The 22,689-nt window shown below is 33.5% G+C and overlaps 1 protein-coding gene across 3 annotated transcripts in view; it reads left to right on the forward strand.

The window, feature by feature from the left end:
- The first annotated feature begins 7,219 nt into the window (after positions 1-7,219).
- Positions 7,220-22,689, forward strand: part of LOC145683717 (uncharacterized) — a 163,699-nt gene continuing 148,229 nt past the window's right edge. For all 3 annotated transcript variants that reach the window (XM_081755182.1, XM_081755180.1, XM_081755181.1), the window contains exons 1-2: positions 7,220-7,290; positions 21,078-21,183. In XM_081755182.1, the coding sequence (XP_081611308.1) occupies positions 21,133-21,183 (51 nt within the window). In that variant the 5' untranslated portion in view covers positions 7,220-7,290; positions 21,078-21,132. The remainder of the gene's footprint in view (positions 7,291-21,077; positions 21,184-22,689) is intronic.

The following is a 22,689-nucleotide window of genomic DNA, read 5'->3' on the forward strand; positions in this document are numbered from 1 at the left end:
CGTTGACAATCCATTACGGGAAAAGACCTGGTGTACCTTTGATCGAATTGCCGATTTCGTGAAGTCGTCATAGTTTTCCGAGAGGGGAAATACTTGTACGCGTATTTTTGGGACTTAATTTATTTCCATTAAATTTAGCCTCCCGCCTACTTCTATAAACAGTTGCCTTTCCTACACTTATCTGTTTCCCAGTCATGTCGACGAATTTTTCAACAGTTAAATTAGGGTGTTGCTCTCTTAAAGCATGGAATATATTCAAAATGCAACGCTTCTCACTACTTCATAACGCTTTCCCGGGCTCATGTTTTATAACAGAAATAGTGTAAGCATCATGAATTGTCCCTTCACAAAGCACTAAATACGCAATTATTTACAATCTAATATGGACTAAAATTTGTTGAGATAATATAAAGTTTACAAAATATAATGGATACAAAATACAATTTAATATGCACTAATTTCACCGACACTATATATAATATAGTTACTACACACGCTAAATTCATACCATATTTGCACAGGTCGATAGTCTGCGCACTCGATACTCAGACAGCCAGATTATCTTCCTTGAAATTGTAAATAAAGATAGAATGTCGACAGGATTGGTTTGCTTTCTCTCCCGATTCTTAAATGAAACAATGATGGAAATTAACTATAAAACAAATTAGTTCTTATTTCTAGAAATGCAATTGAATAAATAGGAAAATGAAATGAAATGAAATGAAATCTTTGGGCCTTATGCAGAGTCGTTTCGACGTATGGTTAGCGTGATACTAAAGGGCTGACTACTGCAGGAAACACATGTTAATCGAACTCTTTAGCATAGTACTAATAACGCTCCAGAACGACTCTGCATAAGGACTTTTAAGTTTAACGTCCCACGATTATGCCGGTTACGCTAAAGGAGACGGTGATAATGAGAAATGAGTGAAATGAAGGAAGTGAGAGGAAACGGGAGAACACCGAAAAAACCCACGAGCACGGTGTTTGTCCACCACAAATTCCACACGGCGCTAGCTGGGTCGAGCCATGGACCCCAAGCCCCGGAGGTGAACGCTCTACCACTGAGCCATCGCGCCTCTCAATAAATAGGACTAAAGCCAAAATTTAAATACATAAATAGTAAAAAATTATTTTCTTAAAGACAAAAATTAAAAACAGTAATTGTTGTTATTCGGGGTTGACAGCTAAAAACAGCAACGCGTTCTCACCCTCAGATGCGAGCGAATTTACGTACGGATTTAGTGTGTACACGGTTCTGTTTATTAGAAAAGCTTCCCTCCCTGTGAAGGTCAACGGCTTGCTTTCCCCTCCGTACTGAAGAGTGGTGGGAGGAAGGGGAGTTTCCTATCAGGTTGCCTGGAATAGATAATTATAATAGATAGTTTTCAAAAATTATCATACACCAGTATGAACACGTACACCAGAAAAAAATGGAGATATTTGTACACGCCGAAGTCGAATGATAAAGCTTGTTTCCTTTTGGCTCAGTTGAAGACTACAATTCAAAAAAGTCAGGTAGAAACAGTGAAGAGAGTTATGCTATACATCCATATATGAGATATGGATTGTCAATGCTAAAGTCACTGTGCCTCCGTTTACGGACTCCGTCTAGATAATCAGCAATCTGTTTATTTCAATAAATAAATAAACGTGAACATTCGCGTATGTGTATTGCATATGAAATATAGATAATCACAGGTACACTTACCGTTACTCGTTGCGATTTTAACAAATTGTCTTCATGGATGAACATCATTGAAATTAGTGCTCTAGTTATTTGATGCGAAACAGAATTTAAGATAACGGCTTAGATGATAAGGGCTAACAGGACCAACTCAATTATTACAGTTATCCATTTATTTGTTAACATATTGATTGCACTAACCAACTTCGCTGAAATAACTGCTGAAGCTATCTATTGCAGAAAAACAGAGTAAACAATTCAATAATAATCATGAGATAACGGCTATAAATAATAACTGCGAATGTCGCCTTTTCCTATCAACATATTGACTACTTAATTCCATTAATTAACTGAACCAAGATAATTGTTGCACTATGTATTTAGAAAAAAAAAACATAATTTAAAAGTTCGCTCACATGATAGGATTTAGGTCATAGATAAGAACTGATAACGTTGCAGTTAGTCACGAATTTGCTAACAAATGTACTTATTAATGAACTAACCGGAATAAGTTGCTTAATATATCTCTTGCAGCAAGCGTAATTCGAAAAAAAACATGTCTCCGATATATTATATAGATAACCACTGATAATATTTCTGATACTTATTCCGAAGTTACCAAATTTACTACATTAGTTAACTAGTCGATATAAGCTCTCTAGCTATCTCTTCAGGAAAAAGAGTACGAAACTCGTTAACATGTATGGAATACAAAGCACTTTATCGTCTAATACTATGACCATGGTATGACAGATTTCGAATGAATACAAAGTGACAAGCAATTGAAAATAAATTTTCTTTAAAATCTTTATTTAAAAAGGACTTACATAGATACATATTAAATTCCACAATCGTTTCTGAATAAACGTAATGACTGTAATGCTGTTTACAGCAATTTGATATCTCAAACAGTTCTCAATATGTGGTAGAAACTGTTAAAGTTTGCAACCCGTTAAATGTCATTCTCATGATTTATTGTAACTCCTATGAAAAAATTGTGTTGTAATATTATACAAGAAAGTAAATCAAGCAATGTTTTTTTTTTTAATACAAAAATACACCATTTTAAACAACATATCAAATTTTAAACAAAAAATCAAATTCCATGTATGACAAATGTTATAACCGATAACATTGGTTCTCTCTTTCTCAACACAACTGGTTCAGCCATTGCGACTTCTCTATCTATCTTATTCAATAGATGCTTCAAGAAAAGGTATTATCCCTCGAGTTGGAAACTAGCTCACGTGACCCCAATATATAAATCATGACTTAAAACTCATGTATTCTCCTATAAGGCAATATCTCTTCTTTCTCTAATATTAGTTATCTACGAAATAATAAACAAAAACAGGCTACTTAAATTCACCTCACCTGACGTCCACAGTTCTCAGCACGGCTTTCTATCGAAAAGCTCAAGACTCAGAAACTTAAGTACTCTTCTTTCGTGTGCAATCAAATGTCTGAATGAAAATACTCAATTAGATGTTATTTACTTTGATCTCTCGAAGCCCTTTGATTCTGTCAGTCACATTCATCTTCTTCATAAGCTTTCCAATATATTTAATGTACATGGTAAATTTATCTCTTTATCACCAGTTAGCTGAAGCAATGTAAACAGAAAAAAAATGAAATGAAATCTTTAAGTTTTACGTCCCATGGTTATGTCGGTTATGCAAAAGGAGACGGTGATGATGAGAGATGAGTGAAATGGTGGAATGAAGAAAGTGGGAGGAAACGCGAGAACCACGAGAAAACCCACGAGCACGGTGTTTGTCCACCACAAGGTTCACTTGGCGGAGGCTGGAATCGAACCCGGGACCCCAAGCACCAGAGGTGAACGCTCTACCACTGAGCCACCGCGCCCCCACTGTAAACAGAAAGTTATTCATTCAGGGGCGACTTTTGACCCCCAACTCGTGATCTCAAGGGTGCCTCTGGGGAGTGTACTTGGGCCCTACTATTTGTTCTGTATATACATGATCTCTACTCACACTTAGCATCTCATTCTAGTGGCGTTCTGCTTTTTGCTTACAATTGTAAGTTATACAGAGAAATATCATGTTTGCATGGCACAATTGACCTACAAGAAGAAATAAATTACCTTATAGGCTGGTGTGAAATGCGGCACTTTAAACTCAACAGTAAGAAATATAACAGTATTGCAATTACTTTTAAAACGTCACCTGTTCCCACTACATAACATATCAATGATTCCCCTATCACACATTCTGCTACTCATAATGATCGTGCTGTAATCTTTGATTGAGAACTCAAATTCTCTGATCACATCTCCTCAATACTTAAGAATTCAGTTTGTATGTTGGGACTTCTTTATCGATTTACTGAACTACTCACTGTTACATAATTAGAAACTTTATATAAAACTTTAATAGAGCCCAAGATCGAATACTGTTCTCCCAAGTTTACCATGACAGCACCTACACATCTCTCCAGACTTGATTCTATTCTCAATTTCTTTGTTGCTTATCTCTGACCTGAAATTTCTTCATAAAATAGTTACTGGAATTTTAAGATCGGAAACATTACATCAGGAACTATCCTTACGTGCCCCTTCCCGCATAACCCAGAATACCCACCTTTTCCATCTTGCCGGCACTAGGTTGGCAATTATACAGAGATCTCTTTCTTACAGAATACCACACTGTTGTAATCAAGTAACTACTGTTGTGGTTACATGTTTCGAGCTACCTGGTGTTTGAAAGAGCAATTAAACCCGTTTTTCCGCAATAATATTACTTTTACATTCCTTTTTGACACTGTCTTATGTTGTTGTATTGTTTTCTATTTTGTTAACATTTCCTTATGTAAAATGACAAAGTTGTGTTGTATCAGGAATTTGTTCAATAATAAATAAATAAATAAAAAATGTTCTTATCGCGAATAAGCTTTAATGTAAAAGTATCATGTTTTATTTTGAGACCAACTAATAAAAGTGATAACATATATTAACATTTTATAAATCTTGACCATTAATTCAGTCATTTATAATGCCCTTATAATGAGAATGTAATTTGCAAATGTTGCGACAAACATCATATATGTTCCGTAAGACAGAAACATTATTTGATGTGGATACCCACAGTTATATGTGACACAAAAGTAGCGAGGCGCTTACTCATTACCAGTCACCTGCCAAGATATCGATGACTAAGTTTTATCTTTCTTCAAGCAGGTTTTACACGGAGGTGACTATCGGAATAATGGAAGTGTCGCAAATGGCTTTGACTATGTAAGGAGAGTGGGGTATGATAGGCTTTTTCACGCATTCTTGAACAGGACTATTAATCACAGACAACCTAACATACGGTTTGTTTATTATCACGTTCACTGATTATCTTTCAAAGGGTTTTATCCAACACGAAAGATCAGCACATGTTTTGCCCGATGTATATTGTCACCGTACACAGCCTGAATTCTCCGTAAATGTCCGCTAGATGAATATATTATGGGTGAAGAAAATATATCAGTTTCCACTATTCTTTTCCTGTCACTCTTGTTAACTGCACTTCCGTTTTTCAATTTCACAAAGCCATGATATAACTATGAGGGGGATTAACCAAAAGGTTTTAACCATGTAGCACAACGGATATGTGATCCTGCAACACATCGCTATTTCACATTTATATAGATATATGCAGGATATATACACAAGAAGGAACTCCTTCTTAAAACATTTGACGCAATATTTTGGACTGTACCTTTCGCAATTTATAGTACTAAAATAAGATGTATATAATACCACACTGCATTTAACAGATAATTTAGTAATGCTTGTCAAATGAGTTGTCTCCAAAATGAAATAATGTTAACTTAAGTGTCTTTTTTTTTTTTTTTTTTTTTTTTTGCGAAAGATATCTGACGATACTTTCAGAAAAATCTAAAGGGTGAAAATATAGTTAAGAAAAGGATCTCTTTAAAATAATAGCAATGACTGGATTGGGTTAAACTTCTGGACTGTGAAAGACAAAGTGTAGTCTTGTTTTCGTACAGATGAATCTTCAAATACGTCAACTCCTTAATTTCGTAAATTACTTAAAATGTGCATAAGTGATGAAAAAGAAATGAGCGTACCATGATTATGCAATCCCGCTGAGGGAGAAGATGACACAAGCAAGTGAATAAGGAGATAATTAATGAAATGGAAGAGTGGGAGAACACTGAAGTACGCCGAGAAAACCGAGGGTGTGATGCTGTCCACCACATACTCATTGACATAGGATCGAACCAGTAATCTCGTGTGCGCTCTACCAGAGGTATGCGCTCTACCAGTTAGTCGCCGTGATTTCAATAATATAAGATAAAAAATCAAATGTTAAAGCAAAATTACCAATTACAGAAATCGACAAACGATAAAGTGTTTTATAGGATTGACTACTTAAACCTTCCGTCGTAATGTTACTAAACTTTTTATATTAAGGTGGAACAATAATTAACAAACAAACATTACATAAAAGTTATTCATGATCATTTTATGTAATAACAATGTTACGCACAACAGATTACTTATACTCAGAATATACGATAATCAGCCTCAAAAATATCTTAATAGCAATGTTCTATAAACGAATAGACAATAAAAAGTTTTAAAAAGTTTCATTCAGTTCCTTTCTACAATACTGATACAATTTAAATATGATTACAACATGTATAAGTATTTGTCTTTGGGAATGCTAGAAAGCACAAACACTGAAACAAAAATAGTTGTGTATAAATATTATAAAGTTGTGTTTTAATTTCGAAATTAATGCTTAAAATAAAAACATGTCGTGATTTATAGAGTTAGTATTAAGATGTTTGTTTACCAATAGTCTTATACATTATCAATATTAGAACTGTGTCATAAATGTAATATTATAAATATTATAAAACAAAACTATGTATATGCACAAAGAAAATAATGAAAATTGTTATATAAGTTATATAATAACTCACCTCATTTCCACATTTCAATCCGATGAAAAATGTTTCGTTTTTATTTTATACCTTGAAGCTTCATTAATTTTTCTTCAACATTTTATATACAAATAGTGATTTGATTTTTTAAAACAAAATTAAATATAAAAATCACTATATGCTATTAAGTTAGAAATCACATGGAAATTTTTTCTCTCAATTTATTGACCGTTTGGTAAGTGTCTTTGCATATGTTTATTTACTTACAAGTATTATAACCTAGTTAAATACAACGTGTGAATTTCTACAGTTTATATATATATATATATATATATATATATATATATATATATATATATATATATATATATATATATATATATATATATGTGTGTGTGTGTGTGTGTGTGTGTGTGTGAATATTTTTATTATTATAGTTATTTTGGAAATCATAAAAGATTTCTATTTAAAACGTTTCACTGTGATAAACGTGCCCAAACAGCTGCAAAATATTATTTCCATGAAACAAAAAAATAAATCATTTTAAATAAGTTATGTACGAGTAATAAATCATTACTTGCTAATCATGAAGACAAGAAAAGTTTTCTTACTCATATTTTCTTGTGTTTATCGTTTGATGTTTATTGACGAAGAAACAGCATCAGCACAAAGCAAATTGTTAATAGGTAAAAGTAATATTTAAAATTTTAAATTTTGATTTACTATTCATTTTTTCTTTTTTCAAGTATACATGTAATTTGGAACTCTATAGCTAACCGTGTTTCTTACATTTAATGTTACACAGGAGTCTAAATTGAATTATATCAAAACATCGAGCATTTTCATGGTACAAAATGTTACTATATAATATTGACATATTGTTACCAAATATTCTATTCCATGTTGGAAGCATTAGTGCAACAATTACAGACTTTTTTATTGTACTTATGTCAGAAGAAGATTATAGCAGTGAAACGTGTACCATGGTCCTTGTAGCGTTCTGTTCACATTTTCAGCCATAAATTGAATTAACGTTGTCAAATTATTTTTCCTGTTTTGTGTAGTTTGCCGAAGTTAAGCGTAATTTTTCACCAACATAACTACATGAAAAGTAGATTTCCAGTTTTGGGACCAATACGAAACACCATAATGTATTCAAACTTTTAGTGGTCTTCTACTGAGAATTGAGCCCGGGATCACGTACAGGAGATTTACATCAGACTAGTGAATGAGACCTACAATTGTATTAATTTCTTTCGATATCAAGTAGAAAATAGCACAGCACTTCAGGGCCTACCATACTCCAGAGTTTATTGTAGTATCAAAAGATTAGTGATAATCTAAAGGGTTAACAAACATGTAAAACGAATAAATATGCTATATTTAGTCGCTTTTATACGCGTTGAAGCACTAACCTTACTACTAAATTAAACGCGAACATACCCAATTGGTGTACTACAACAAGTATATGTTTATATTAGCTTTCTGTGTCTTGCAAATCTGCAGTACTTTGGAACGAATTGTGGAAGATATATATGAAATAGAAACTAAAAATGATTTTGAAGAAAAGAAATAAAGTAAGAATTTTTAAAAAAATGTGTTACATTACAGAAACCAAATAGCATACAGGTGTAAAGGACCATACCATGATTTGTCTGTAGACGTGCATTAGTTACGTCAATTTCAGCATTAATTTCAGTAATTTGTTTTGATGTTTTTCATGCATTTTATTCAGAAATATCTATCAAAAAATCAAAACAAAATACTTCAAACCATTCCTGACGCTGTTTTAAATCGCGTTTCACCGTATTCACCGAAGGTTATTTATATTTCATTATCACCTGACATTGCAAAAGCAATATATTTAACTAGTTAGAGATTATCTCATTTCAAATATTGGACTTCCAAATTCAATACGACGTAGAAATGTTGTAATCATATGAAGGAAGGAGGTCAGCACTAGGTAGTTATGGCGACATCATGCGAAGAACTAAAGGTCCTCTACTCGTAGAATGGTCAGAAACCTGCGAACAATCGAAAGTTACTACTGCGTGGGTAGGTCAGAAGCATGCGAACGAAGGAAGTTACTACCACGTAGGAAGTTCAGAATCGTGCGATCAACCCGAAGTTACTATAGCGTGGGTAGGCATGGGAACAAACGAAAGTTATAGCTATAAGGTAAGTCACAAACATACAAACAAAATATGATTTATATCATCTGGATAGGTCACACACATGTGAACAGCGGAAAGTTACTACTACATAGGTAGGAATAGAGTACTGACTGCTACGTAGGTGGATGAGAATAATGTGAAGAAAGGCTTTTATTAGCATGTAGGCAGGGCAACAGAATGCGAAAATGATGAATTTACTATCACATAGTAGGTCAAAAGCATGTGGAAACTTATAAGTCACCGTCGCGTAGACAAGACGAATTAGTTACTACTACCTAGGTCATCATAAGCACATGAAGAAGATAAGACCACTATCATAGAATTATTTAAACTTGTATTGTGGATAAATAAGATATCCATGTATCTATGTTTGCATTTTCTACATAATATTTGTATTACTTTATTGTTCATAAAAATCTGCGTGTGATCATTATAAAATTTAACTGCTACGTGCAACTATATTAAATGCATGTACATAAGATAAGAAAATGTCATAACTTTAATTCACACACAACAGTTTTATCATGTATTCCCTTCTAAGCAACTATTACCATAAACAAAATCTGATACCTTTCTTACGACGTAAGTCAGTCAACTCTTAGTTTTACCACAATATTATGAAACATATACACTTCTATGGCTTATACAGGCAGTAACGAAAGTTATGTAGTAGATTGAGAAAAGTGAAATTTATCCCATTAATATGGCTTTGGATCACCAACCTTCCTTAGGAAACATCTGAACTGGAATGGAATCAGAGAGATCATGAATAGTAGTAGGTGCAATATGCAGAATTTCTATACAGTGCATCACTCAGTTTGTTGTGACAGGATAGAAATGGAAATATGGTCGAACTTGAGTTTACTACACTGAATACATACCTTCATTTATGATCAGTTTAGGGAATTGGGTTGACCAGGGAGTTGTTGAACTCCATATTGAAACTTCTCAAACCAAGCTGAAAGAATTTCTGTTGTACAAATTGGAGAATCATTAACATGAATTATAATGTTATTGCCCTGAAACGATATCTAAACCTTAGCGTGCATAAGGTCTCCTGGGACTGCGTCACAACCAATGGATACGACGCAATTATTAAACATAAGCATATAACTCACTAAAATGCAGGATTCTGTGGCCTACGTCATAGAGAGTGAGAAATGATTCACAGTTCGCCGAATACATTTGCAGTTCACACACTGGTTTGCTTCGGTTGGCGCTGACAAATTGATCTACAATGATCCCTTATCAGGTGTTTCGGCCATACAATCTGAATCTTCGTGTCACAGTTCCGTATAACTATCACTGAAGTATTCCATCCAACTACTTATTCTCGTAGCCAGTGTGGTTTTGCTATGGGTTCCTGAAGCACCATCTTGTGTGTATACTGTGCACGCGACACCCAATTACACGTAGCTGGTCACTTTCTTCACGCTCGTGGCATCAAACAAAGCGTCAGCTACCACATTTTTCATATTTGGAAATGAAAGAATTTGATCATTTACATTTTCCACCCTGGTTTTAATGCTTTGTAGTTGTGCACCATTATTATCTAATAATTGAAACAAATCATTCCACGGAATGTTTTCACTTTTATAAATTTGAACAGAATGTAACTCCTGGACTTCGGATAACCTGCCTTTTTTTAAAAAAGGATTTGGGTCAATATCAGTGTCATCAGCAACATTTTCCAGTTTCCTTTTGCAACTTTTAATTCTAACCTCAGAAGGATAACTATGAAGAACGCATGCTAACGGGGCCACCTTGAACTCATCAACAAATTTGATCTTTTTCGGAATTTTGTTTTCCTTTTCGGTCTGACACACGTTACATGACATAGTATGTACACTAACATCCTTACCACACTCTTTGAGGATAGATTTAATACCACCAGGAGTAGTTTTAGGAGAATTTTTAACGTCATCTAAAAATAATTGTTTCTCCTCACCATTGAGCATACTATCATGGTAACTAAAGGAACCAGTATCATTTGAACACTTTTTTCTTTAATTGTTCAACTATTGTTTCAATGATTTTATTTTTGACAATAACATCGTCGCACTGATGTTTCAACTTTCCGGCTACATAGCTAGAATCTATATTTTTGCCACGAGCACACTTCTCTTTCAATTTCTCGTACTGAGCGGTTTTTCTTATACGACGTACACGGATATTCTCCTCCTTTTCAATATTTTCCCTATATTCACAATTGAAATTGAGCACAGATTCACAAATTGCCTCTTTAGCCACTCTACTAAAACTATTAGTTTCTACGTTAAAACCTAAAACATTTTGGAACTTTTCTAAGCAAACGGAACAACACTATATTAGTATTTATTTATGACGTTAGCGTAGTCTAACTCTATATGTGCTCTAACATTCATTAAATTTAGCGCTAGTATTTTGTAGGTGGATTTTTGAGTTACACAAAATTCTAAAATTAATACAGGAATATAGAAATGTAAATAGCACTACATGTAAAAGAATGCAAGGAAATATTTCTTTTACACAAAATTAATTACTAAATTCACATTTTACATTTTCAATAGTTATTTCGCATTCTTGTATGTGTAAACTGAAAACTACCTGCATTAACTCAACAGTGTTTGAGGTTTCTTGAAGTAATTTTTCTGACTTATTACGAACTTTTATTACTTCGTTTTTTACAATGTTTAGCTGATTTGACAGCTACAGAAGATTCCTTTCAACCTTTTCGTGCATTTCATGGAATTCGACGGATAAAACATTGATTGCATCAAGCAATGTTTCCATTTCACGAGTAATTAACATAATAAAATATTACACTACAAAACACAATATATATTAATAAAATGGCATTGAATACGAAGTAGTGCAGATCAAAAATTCGCTTTCTCCCTACTAAATCACCTGTTGTTGTTTGGGCTGCCAGATATAATTGTAATGGGAGTTCGGAACTTGATTTCCTATTGGATTTCCTAATTACTGTAAGGGAAATACTATATATAACGGTACTCTTTGGTTCGAAGACCATCTGTCCCTGTTTGGGATAGGACAGATGTAATGGTAGAAGGGATTTACGAAAAAACAGTAATTCGATTCCACATAGCCTGGTTCATAAAGCCGTATATTACGCTATCGGGATCCGAACCTTGGACGTCACTGATAGACTAAACCACTTTACGACATTATTGAGATCAAAAATCTAGTGGGACCATTTACTAAAAATCAGTGAACTTAAATACTGGAAAAATAACAGAAATCCATTCTCACGGTCTTAGGATTCGAGCGTTATAAAAAAACAGAGGCATATGTCGTGTGCCCACCGTCACTATCGTGTCAGGCTTTGGATAAATTCATTGACACTTGTAATAGAAAGTACGAAGTGGGATCCATACACATGATTTACGCCAGATGAGTAGCGGAAGACGAAAACAAATATTTACTCTACACTACTTCTAACATACTATACCTTGATCAAATCCTGATTCAAGTTACATACGTATCCGGGATGATATCTTTCATTAACTAAGAAGGAAGCACAAGATTATCAATCACACATTATTATTATTGAATATTAATCTAAGCTTTGAGAAATAAAAATTGATTTGTAGATAACATTTATATTTGGTTTTGATTTTCACTAAACAAAACATATGAATATGAAACAATACAATAACACTTTTAAACTATCATCAACGTTTCACTTATATGGAGAGTTGCCCAATAAACTTTTAAGTACGAACCGATACAATACCGATTGAATACACGAATTTCACGGCCATGTGAATGTGGTTAGTTCCACGAAGATTATGAAGATCACTTCAACACTCCATTTCCATCGTTATATAGAAATGATGTTGTTTAACATCTTCAGTATCTGGATCGTAGTAGCACTCGTATATTAGTACCTTCTTTTCATTTAAATTCCAAATAGATTAATTAACGATGTACGTGGAAAGCACATTGTTTACGCAGTACGACCACAGAATGTAAAAGGCATATTAACTTTCATTGCACTTATAAAAAATGTTTAATAAAATTTGACGGCGCAAAATTTTATAAAAATAACTTTCATGAATGTTTCTTCATTTCTAAAATTTAAATATTTCGTCTTTGAGAGTACAATTTCAATACGTATTACTCTTACGAAGTCCTGAAGATACTCTGACGCGCCTTTTTGTGGGCGTTACTTCGTTGGCTATTGAGCAGCGCAAGAATACACTACCAAAGTAAAATATAGTGCCCATGAAACATTTAGTTTTTACTTCACTGTTTTACTAATGATGTATAACGAATAATGTATCGTTTAATTGAAATTATATTGAAAATACTGATACCCCCAATAAATCAGAAAATTAATGATTATGGGTAAAAATTACATTCATGTAGAATCTGTTGTCATTGCTCGAGTCCATTCTGCGTAGGTGTCAATGAAGAGAGTACCACAATTCCTCACCTTGTTTTGTCTGACGGAAGAAGCAAAGTTGTTTGGAAAAATGAGGCACTTTTTGGGTAAAAATTCCTGTGCTTCGATCTTCTGCGAATATTGGCTACCTGGGTATTATTTCCAAGAACTGGCGTTGGGATATACGAGGGTTGATTTAAAACTTTACACAGGTCCAGCACTGTATTAGAAAGCAATGATGCAATGCTTAACAAATAATTATATTTTCGTTTATCCTCAATGTAAATTACAGATTTCCCGAAATGTAAAGTCTCTCTGCCCTTACAATGTTTTTAAGGCTTATATTTCACCGATAATTGAATATTGTTCACCTGTATGGAATATGGCAGTATCCACTAACCTATCACGTATTGACTCGGTCTTAAACGTCTTTATAGCTATAGATAGATTTAGGATTCTCGAGTTACGTGATTACACATACAAGAAATAATGTCTTTAATGAACTTATGTATTCCAGACGAACGACGCGAGTTGGAGATCTGCTTTGAATATAAGATTATCAATGATAAAATTGATTAGGTATTTTTACTATCACAGATTAATTTTCGAATTCTTCCCCGGTGAACTCGTTCTCTTAATTTGCTAACTTACGGAATACCTAGGTTATAAATGGTAATACACTTGCTTTTTTATAGACTAGCGGATGATTTCAATACATTGCTAACAGGATGTAATACTTTTATTTCTGAACAAAACTTTAGAACTTAGCTAAAGAGAACATTAAAAATTTAGAGGTGAACCTTTCTTTTTTATTTTCTTATTTTTTATTGTCTGTTTTTATTTTATTTTTATTAGTTATTGTTATGTTTTTCAGTTTCGGTCGATGGTTTAATGTTGTATGAAACTGTGAATAAATAAATAAATAAATAGATATCTATAAGAGCAATGGCACTTGTGAAAAATTGTTTCTAACATAATCGTGTTGAAACGGATTCCTTTTGTTTATGAAATACATTTTCAATAAAATTCAGAGAAAACATGATGATATTTTTGAAAATGGTATATAATTATGTGTGTAAAACCAGAACACGGAAACGTTATTGTACTTCTTATAATTGTACCTCTTTGGTAGTGACATACCAAAGAGGTAGTGGTAAGATAACAAGACAAAATATGAAATTGTTTGTTACGAAGCATGGAGCCATTAGCACATGAAGATGTTTCAACTTTGAACCAACTATTTGTAACCTATTAAACACATTTGAATACTACTTTTAAACAACAGGCTGTTTTTTTTAAAAAAAATAAATGCTGATAGTATCAGTTTGGATCCAAACTCGTTGGTAAGACGAGATACATGTTAGCATTAGTAGCTAATATCCATAGCATTATCTTGCTCAATAGTAGGTAGTGATTACATACGTTGTAGGAGTGCTCGTTGTTTCTCTCTCACATACTCTCTCTCGTTCTAAACTCAATCCCAAATTATAAGAGTAAGAATCTGTTCTCAGACAAAAGAAATATTATGTTTTTTAAAATTTCTAGTGAAATATTTCACTTTATAAGGGCTTAAAAACTTTCAAGTATAAGTTATATTAACAAAGAAAGGGACAGCTTCACTCCCATATTACTGACCCATTTCAAGTTTCATTCAGCAAAAACAGTTGAGAATAATTTTTGCATAACTCTATCAGTTTGGACTGATACTTTTGGAAAGCTGATCACTGTACAAATTGAGTGAGGTGGGCGAGGGAAGTGTCTCTTTATGTTTCCCATATTTAGATCCAAAGAGTATGGCTTGTAGCTTAAGAAAATAAGAGTATGATAGCTTAAGAGAAGAAAAAGGTCACCAATTGCAAATTGAAACACTTCATGCATAGACAAAGATAGAGCTCATTTTTTTACATCAAAGAAGATTGAAGAAATGCTCACTCTCTTCTGTTGTTTGATTTTCTATAAAATTACTTATTTCTTCAATACAACAGGTTCTAGGCCCAGTTACAGTATTTGCTATTTAGAAATACATTTACTCACAGTTATATATATATGCAGGTATATACGCCAAGTGCTCAGTGCTGGGGAAATTCGCTAGAATTAGCCTTCAATATGTGCCACGGTCTTGGACAAGTCCCATTTGATGAATATTCCGGGAGAGAGCGCTGGCATTGCCATGCCGTGCAGTGTTGTTCACTTCTAAATGGTTCTTTTAAAGGTTCTTTCTTATTTCAATAGAGATAAGAATCTGTTATTAATGCCGTGCTAACTCAGAATATTGCCGATTATTTACAGCAATGTACGCCTTCTTTCCAGTCCGTTAGGAACAGTTTGTTTTGTAAGTATAATTTTAGTCTTTGTGATTCCGTGGCTACTAAATCAATACCAAGCATGGCACAGAGAAACACGCCAGGGCTTTTGCAGGGCTGACTGCCGAAGAGAAAGATGAAATGAAATTTTAAAGTTTTACGTCCCACAGTTATGCCGGTTAGGCTAATGGAAACGGTAATGATGAGAAATGAATGAAATGGCGGAATGAAGAATGTGGGAGGAAACGGGAGAACCCCGAGTAAACCAACGAGCATGGTGTTTGTCCAACACAAAGTCCACAAGGCGCAAGCTGGGATCGAACCGGAGGTGAACGCTATACCACTGATCCCCGCGCCCCCCAGAAGAAAAAGATGTTTTCATTTGTCTCGCATGAGGCCTTATATAAAGTGTGTTAATAAACTAGAGCGAAAAACTGAAACAGGTGATTCCTCACATGAAAATAAGTAACAAAGTTAATATGGACCCGTCGTCAAAAGTGCATAGTTTGAGAGCTAGAACTGTTGAAAACCGTGGGAAAATGAATTTTCGGGCCGAATATCTCCAAAACGATTAGTTATTGAGCTCAGAGGGCATGCTATTGTCTTAGACTTGTAATATGCTTTATTAAACAATGCATGAATCTGAATCGCAAGTGACTCCCGCATAGGAAATAGGGGGTAATATTTCGTTAGAATAGATGGGTCTGATTCATGACAGATAGAACAACGTACCGACAAATAACTTAGAGTATGTGAAATACCATCAATATTTTGAACAAAATCAAGATGGAGAAGGATTTTTGGTTTGTTGTGTGTAGTTGCATAACTACAGTTGGGGCTGAATTTCGTGGATAAAGGGAAATGAAGCAAAATCATTACATGTGCAGATTAATGACCCACAGTCATGCTCTGTGTGGTTAAGGAGACAGATATTAATAAAACGTGATGATTTTGGAAGAATTAATAGGATGAGGATTTGCGAGAAAATTTGAGTATCTCCTGAAAAAACGAAAATAAGAACAATAGATACAATGTTTTTCATTACAAACTCACTTGGTCGTTGTGCCGACGTCTTATATTAAATTAGACGCCGTGGTGCAGGGTATAAAACCCACACAAATTATTAAAAAAACGTCATTATAATGGAATTTGGGTGACGATAGTGATTACAAAATTTTAATGTAACTTTGCACAAATACCACTAAATCCATTACTACACTAATACGTAGAATGATTATATTCAAAAATCACACTAGAATATAGATAATTGTAGTAACTCATACACCAAATTCTGATTATATAATCCATCGATCAATTATGGCAAATCTGTTAAATGTTCCCTTGAATCACTCGTAGTAACATCTTTTGCCACACAATAAAAGTTCATTCAGACAATACCTTTTGAAATATTAAATAAAAAGCTTCACAATCACTGATATAATTATTTAGTCAGTCAAAAATAGGCAGTGAAATTGCAAACTTCATTCCTAGATATTTTAACACCAAAATGGCTCATAAGAGTATTCATATTAGGCTCCTATTCAACTCCAATAGATTATGCTAGTCACTTTCAAGAAAATAGTATAAATACTTATCCAGGTTATGTCGGAATATCACAATTCACTAAATTATAAAACGCGGATGACAAAGTTCTGAACTTCCTATGAAATTGCACCATTTCCGACGATTAACAGGAGCATGTGCTCTCCGTCGTTAATTCAATTTTCCAATGACCACAAGGTGGTCAGTTAACTACCTCCAGAATAATAGTAGTTCCTATTTTTGCCACCCATTAGAAGTGGCGCTAGTTTTAAATGATCTTTTTTATATAATTTTACAACATGCTACATCGTAGATCTAAAGTTGAACCCCTTCTCATATGGGCGCACACGGAGTTATCGTGTACCCCTTTTCCCTCCCACGTAGTGAACAACGTGTGGACGTTTACAACGTTTACAAAAAAGATAGTTTACAACGCTGATGGCACCTGAAAACATTAATACTGTTTATGTTACAAAAGGAGGGAACAGTTTTGTTAAGATGGTAGATATCCCGAGAAGATTTAGTAATTTATCCTTTCAAATTTGCTTAAAACAAATTAACTTTCCACAGCGTTGCTTCTTAGGCAAAAGGAGGTAGGTAATTAAATAAATCTAAAAATAGTTGATCGAATGAAAATATACTACAGAATTTGTGAAATGCGAGCAAACCCATGGACACCTCTGAAAGACCCTGCTCATTGCGATGATCAACATGGAAAGTCTCTTCGCCATGTGAGTCACATGTTTTTAGTAATAAGAAATTGACACATGGTATTGGCAAGCAGTAACAATGGTGAGAGTATCATTGATGCCTGGGAACAATTAAAATGAAAGTAATCCTCTCCCCTTCACCTTCTCCTTCCCTCTTTGATATAAGAAAATAAGAGATTATCTCAGGGAAAGCAAAAACGAATTTCAGGTTAATTTAAAATTTTTTACAGTTAGTCTTCACCAGGTCTTCACCAGTAAGTATCAGCCAGGTGAAGACATTGACAATCGACGTTCGACGTAACATTAAAATCCCTGAAGATGAATGTGATGCTGGCACTCGAAACTTGAATTTTCAATGTACGCATTATCGTCACTTAGAACTTTCCTACAGATATTTATATCCTGCTCCACTTATTCTTTCACGCCATCATCTTTCAAATTGCATATTTCAAGTGACAAGTGTCACCCGAATATCTGGCACTCACTCCGCACTATGACCTCTGTGTTATTGTGGACAGTTTTCGTGACTGACTTCCGATTTCACACTCATTTCATGTACACTTATATCGCTTGTAGAATCTTGAATTGAATTCTTGTTGTAGTAATTTAATTTAATAATACGTCTTCATTTTCTGTTTCCGAAATTTATCTCACTATCTCAAATTCTTGGCTTCATATTTTTATGTTGTACCAGGATTTCATCCTTAGAAAGGAAATATATGTTTTAAACAACGGTCAACAAGAATACTATATTCTCTATGAACATAAGGCAATAACTATGTAGTGGGTTTTGCTTGGACACAAGTTTAGGGATGTAAAGCTTTATTAGATATACCTTCAGCGTTGTCAACTCTTGTGCTAATAAAGTCAACTACATTAGTGATCTTCAGTCTAGTGTAAATAATAATTGTACGTTGTTTCTTTATCTGTAAACTTTATACATATAATCAAATATGATACAATAACTGCCTCTGTAAGGGATTTAGAATTTAGATTTCTGGGCTTTCGGCATCTAAGGCCATTTAGCTCTTCACGATTTGAAGGATGACGTCTCTCGGCGCCAACACAATCCGGAGAAAGGGAAGAGAGGAAGCGGCCTGAGACCTATAAGTTAGGAACCATCCCGGCATTTTCCTGGTGTGAATGAGGAAAACCCAGGGAAATCTCATTCAGGGTGGCTGGCCTGAAAAAGCGTATTACACTTTTTTAACCAATTGACCCAACCGGGAAGTAATTGTCCCTGTGATTGTCTCTGGATATATTATTATTATTATTATTATTATTATTATTATTATTATTATTATTATTATTATTATTATTATTATTATTATTATTATTATTATTATGAAGGTAGGTAAAGTTACTACATTACAAGAAAAATGCGAATATGTAATAATATTTGAAGTAAAGATTATCTTTGACGACGCTAAATGAAAACTTGTGTGGTGCACAAATTGTCCACAGTTGAGCTTCCGAGGGAACTGTTGTTTTCTCTAGAAAATCTTAGGAATGAGTGATAATTTTCTGCCAGAATATTGTTAAACTTAAATAATAAAAAAGTCACGAAAGAATCCAACTTGAGTTTAGCACTAATGGTGTAGAAAACAACAAGATTCAAGAGGGTAGATTGTCTATGCTTGTACGTTCTACTGTTAATGATTTTTTGGTTTAATTTCAAGTACTGATTACTTCGGGTGTATCAAAGAAAATACTGTATATGTAAAATTCTAAAAAAGATGGAGCTTTTATGTTTTTGCATAGTGAGTCAGGAAAGTTACTTAACAAATCGGATGAGATAAAACAATTTTCTCCTGGTCTCTCTCTTTATTACTGAAGGTTTTAACTCCAAACAGAGAGGATTGTGCTTTCAAGAAAGTACATTGAATATTACGATCAAATACATTCCATTCAATCAAATATATTACAGTCATATATTACATTCTATTTATTTCTAAAAATCCTGGAAGAACTGGTAATGAAGGGGGAAAATTCATTCTTTTACTTTTGACAGATTTCACGAAAAGTGTCATTAACATTATCTAAGGAATATAAACTTTTCTACGCACTGCATCTTTACAAACTTATTTCGTACACATATATTTCGATGTGTACCATGGAGAGGTTTGAATTTATTTTATCCTCAAACATTGTAATTCCAAACATTGTAAATTACAGCGATATTTCGAGAAACTAAAAACCAAATTTTTCACTTTGACGTCCTACGATAATGCACTTGAAACTAAGGGATATGGTTAATTAAAGTAAATAAAAGAATTTGTGGAGTTAAATTTGGAAGAAAACGGGAGTACCCATAGAAAACCAACGGTCATGATGTTGTTCAATACAATTTTATATAGGCGGAGATCACACCAGGGATCATACACACCAGAGTTAAGCACTCTACCACTGAGACATCTTTCCCCTGGGCTATTTCGGAATGTTGCAGAAAGTTGTGTCGTTAAGATTGAGTAAGCATTCCAAGACTTATTATTCAAGAAACTGACGGGAACACGAACAAACAGATGTACGGAGCCACAGACACCGATTGAGTGCTACCTACGTTAGCATCAATGATGCATTAGATTACATTTTACTAACCCTGTCGGCCCTGACGGTAACATATGTGTACATAATATTTTAAGATTAATATAGTTACACCGGAGGATTCATAATCGCTGACACCAGAGAAATAGCGGAAAGTGATTTAGTCAAGTTCAAAGAATACTGACATGAAAACCCAGTCAATTTGAATGCTCCAGATTAATTATATTAATCTTAAAATGTGTGTAGACATATGTTACCGTCAGGGCGGAAAGAGCTAAGTATGGCATATTATACATACAGAGAGCTTATCGGAAATGATCGAATGAGCCTTTCAGAAGAGAAGTTAAATCATTGTTATTAAAACCAATTATCGTTATAAGACTATAGTTTTAGTACGTCTATTTATGTGTACAACGTACGTCCGTTACTTGACACGACATATTAGGAATTATGTTACTTGTCTTTCTTGCAATAGATAGGGAATATGAACAATTATCTCGGCGGACATCGTTAATGGATTAAACCCGTTAATACCGACATGTGTCGGTAACGGTGAGTATCCATATCGCATTTTATCATTAAATCGAAGTCGAATATTTGTAAAGTATTAAAAATTTCACATTTTACCGTTAGCTGCCAACTAACATCGACTGTTACACTTAACAGCTATGGAAAAAGTAATATAAATTGCGTGGTGTTATCATTTCTTACTCTCTTTGGAAGACTTTATTATTATTATTATTATTATTATTATTATTATTATTATTATTATTATTATTATTATTATTATTATTATTATTATTATTATTACAGGACCTGCGGAATATGATTGGCTGACCAAACATGGGAAGACAAAATTAAAGAAATAATGAAGTCGATCTTATCACTTGTTTACATTTTGCAAGTGGTCACACTTCAGGTATTGTAATTAAAGGAGTAATTTTGTCAGTACTTTTTAATTAAGGAATATATACATATACATATATATATTCGGGTTGGTCGAAAAAAATCATTTTATGTTTTCGAAATGCTCTAGTGCAAGAAAGTTGCCTGTTGTGCTAAGAAAATTGACATAGAAAATTAAGTCTCTCAATCGTTTTCGTTTATCGTTCCTTCCGGGTTCGTATCCTCGGTCATAAACTATATTTTCCGTCTTGATGGAAAACTGCGTGCTCGTAGATTAACCAAGGTAAGGTGATGGAAGGAATGCGGACGGGGAAGCAATCTGTTGTTTTTATTAATTGAGAAATTACAAATGTAAGAAGGAAATAACAGACAGCAATAAGACTTCCTAGTAGGAAAGGCAAATGAACTTAGAAAAAAAGTCGAAAAGTAATTTAACACTAAATGAATGATTATCCTTTTCACTGTACTGATTTTTAAAATAAAATGTCCCATAGTTCAAAATAAAATATTTTGTCACGTGTCTGAATACACATATCTTCACAATATTGTGCCACCAAAGATAAACTTTCGGACTTCCAATCACTTTGAAATTACTACTTGAAATTCTTTTGCGTTTTACCCTCCTCCAATTCTGCGCAACCTAAGTCAAGAAGATATACAAATCATTCATTAGGTCTGACACTACAAAGGTTTCTTTGTCGAACCTGTGGAGAGGTGTCAATTATGCGACAGAACCTCCAATAAAGTCTGTAAACATTAAGCTAGAGGTGGCTATAATCTAGCAACGCTTAATTGTAAATCAGTCATGCCTCATTTCTTTAAAAAAAAATAAATAAAATCAGACTTTAAATGTCTGTAGATATAAAATAAGAAAGAGTAAACACATAGTTAGTCAAGAATTCTACTTAATGATAAATATGTTTACATGGTATATTGTTAAAGGTAAATAGCATACCCAACAATTGGATGATTGATTGAGTAGAATGTGAGTGGAAATCGACGTGCAAAAACGTTCAAGGTATATTCTGGGTTCTTTTGGTTTAGAAAAACAAGCGAAGAATTGCACAGTGAGAATTCCCGAAAATTGTAAAATTTCAGCTTTTCTCAGATTCTGCGCGAACGGGAAATGTAACATTATTCATCAGCTTTTACCTATTTGAGTTCTTTACACCTTAGAAAAGCTTGAAAAGATAAAGCGTCTTTATGTTAAAAGTTTAAGGTAATTTAAAAAAAAAACGTTTCTTTTTTTCAATTTTCAAAAGTGCGATGTGCGAACGGAAGATGTTAACAGATTTTAATTTCCTTTATGTGTTTTTTCTTCTTAGAACTATAGGCAACTTTTTTGGACTTGAGCATTTCGAAAAAGGAGAAACACTTTTTTCTAGAAAATCATATATATATATATATATATATATATATAAATATATATATATATATATATATATATAAATATATATATATATATATATATATATATAATGGAATCATAATATTTAATACCAAAAATCGGGTAATATGT

The sequence above is a fragment of the Thermobia domestica genome, chromosome 4, assembly GCF_964235325.1.
Source record: "Thermobia domestica chromosome 4, izTheDome1.hap1.1, whole genome shotgun sequence".
Taxonomy (NCBI): Eukaryota; Metazoa; Arthropoda; class Insecta; order Zygentoma; family Lepismatidae; genus Thermobia; species Thermobia domestica.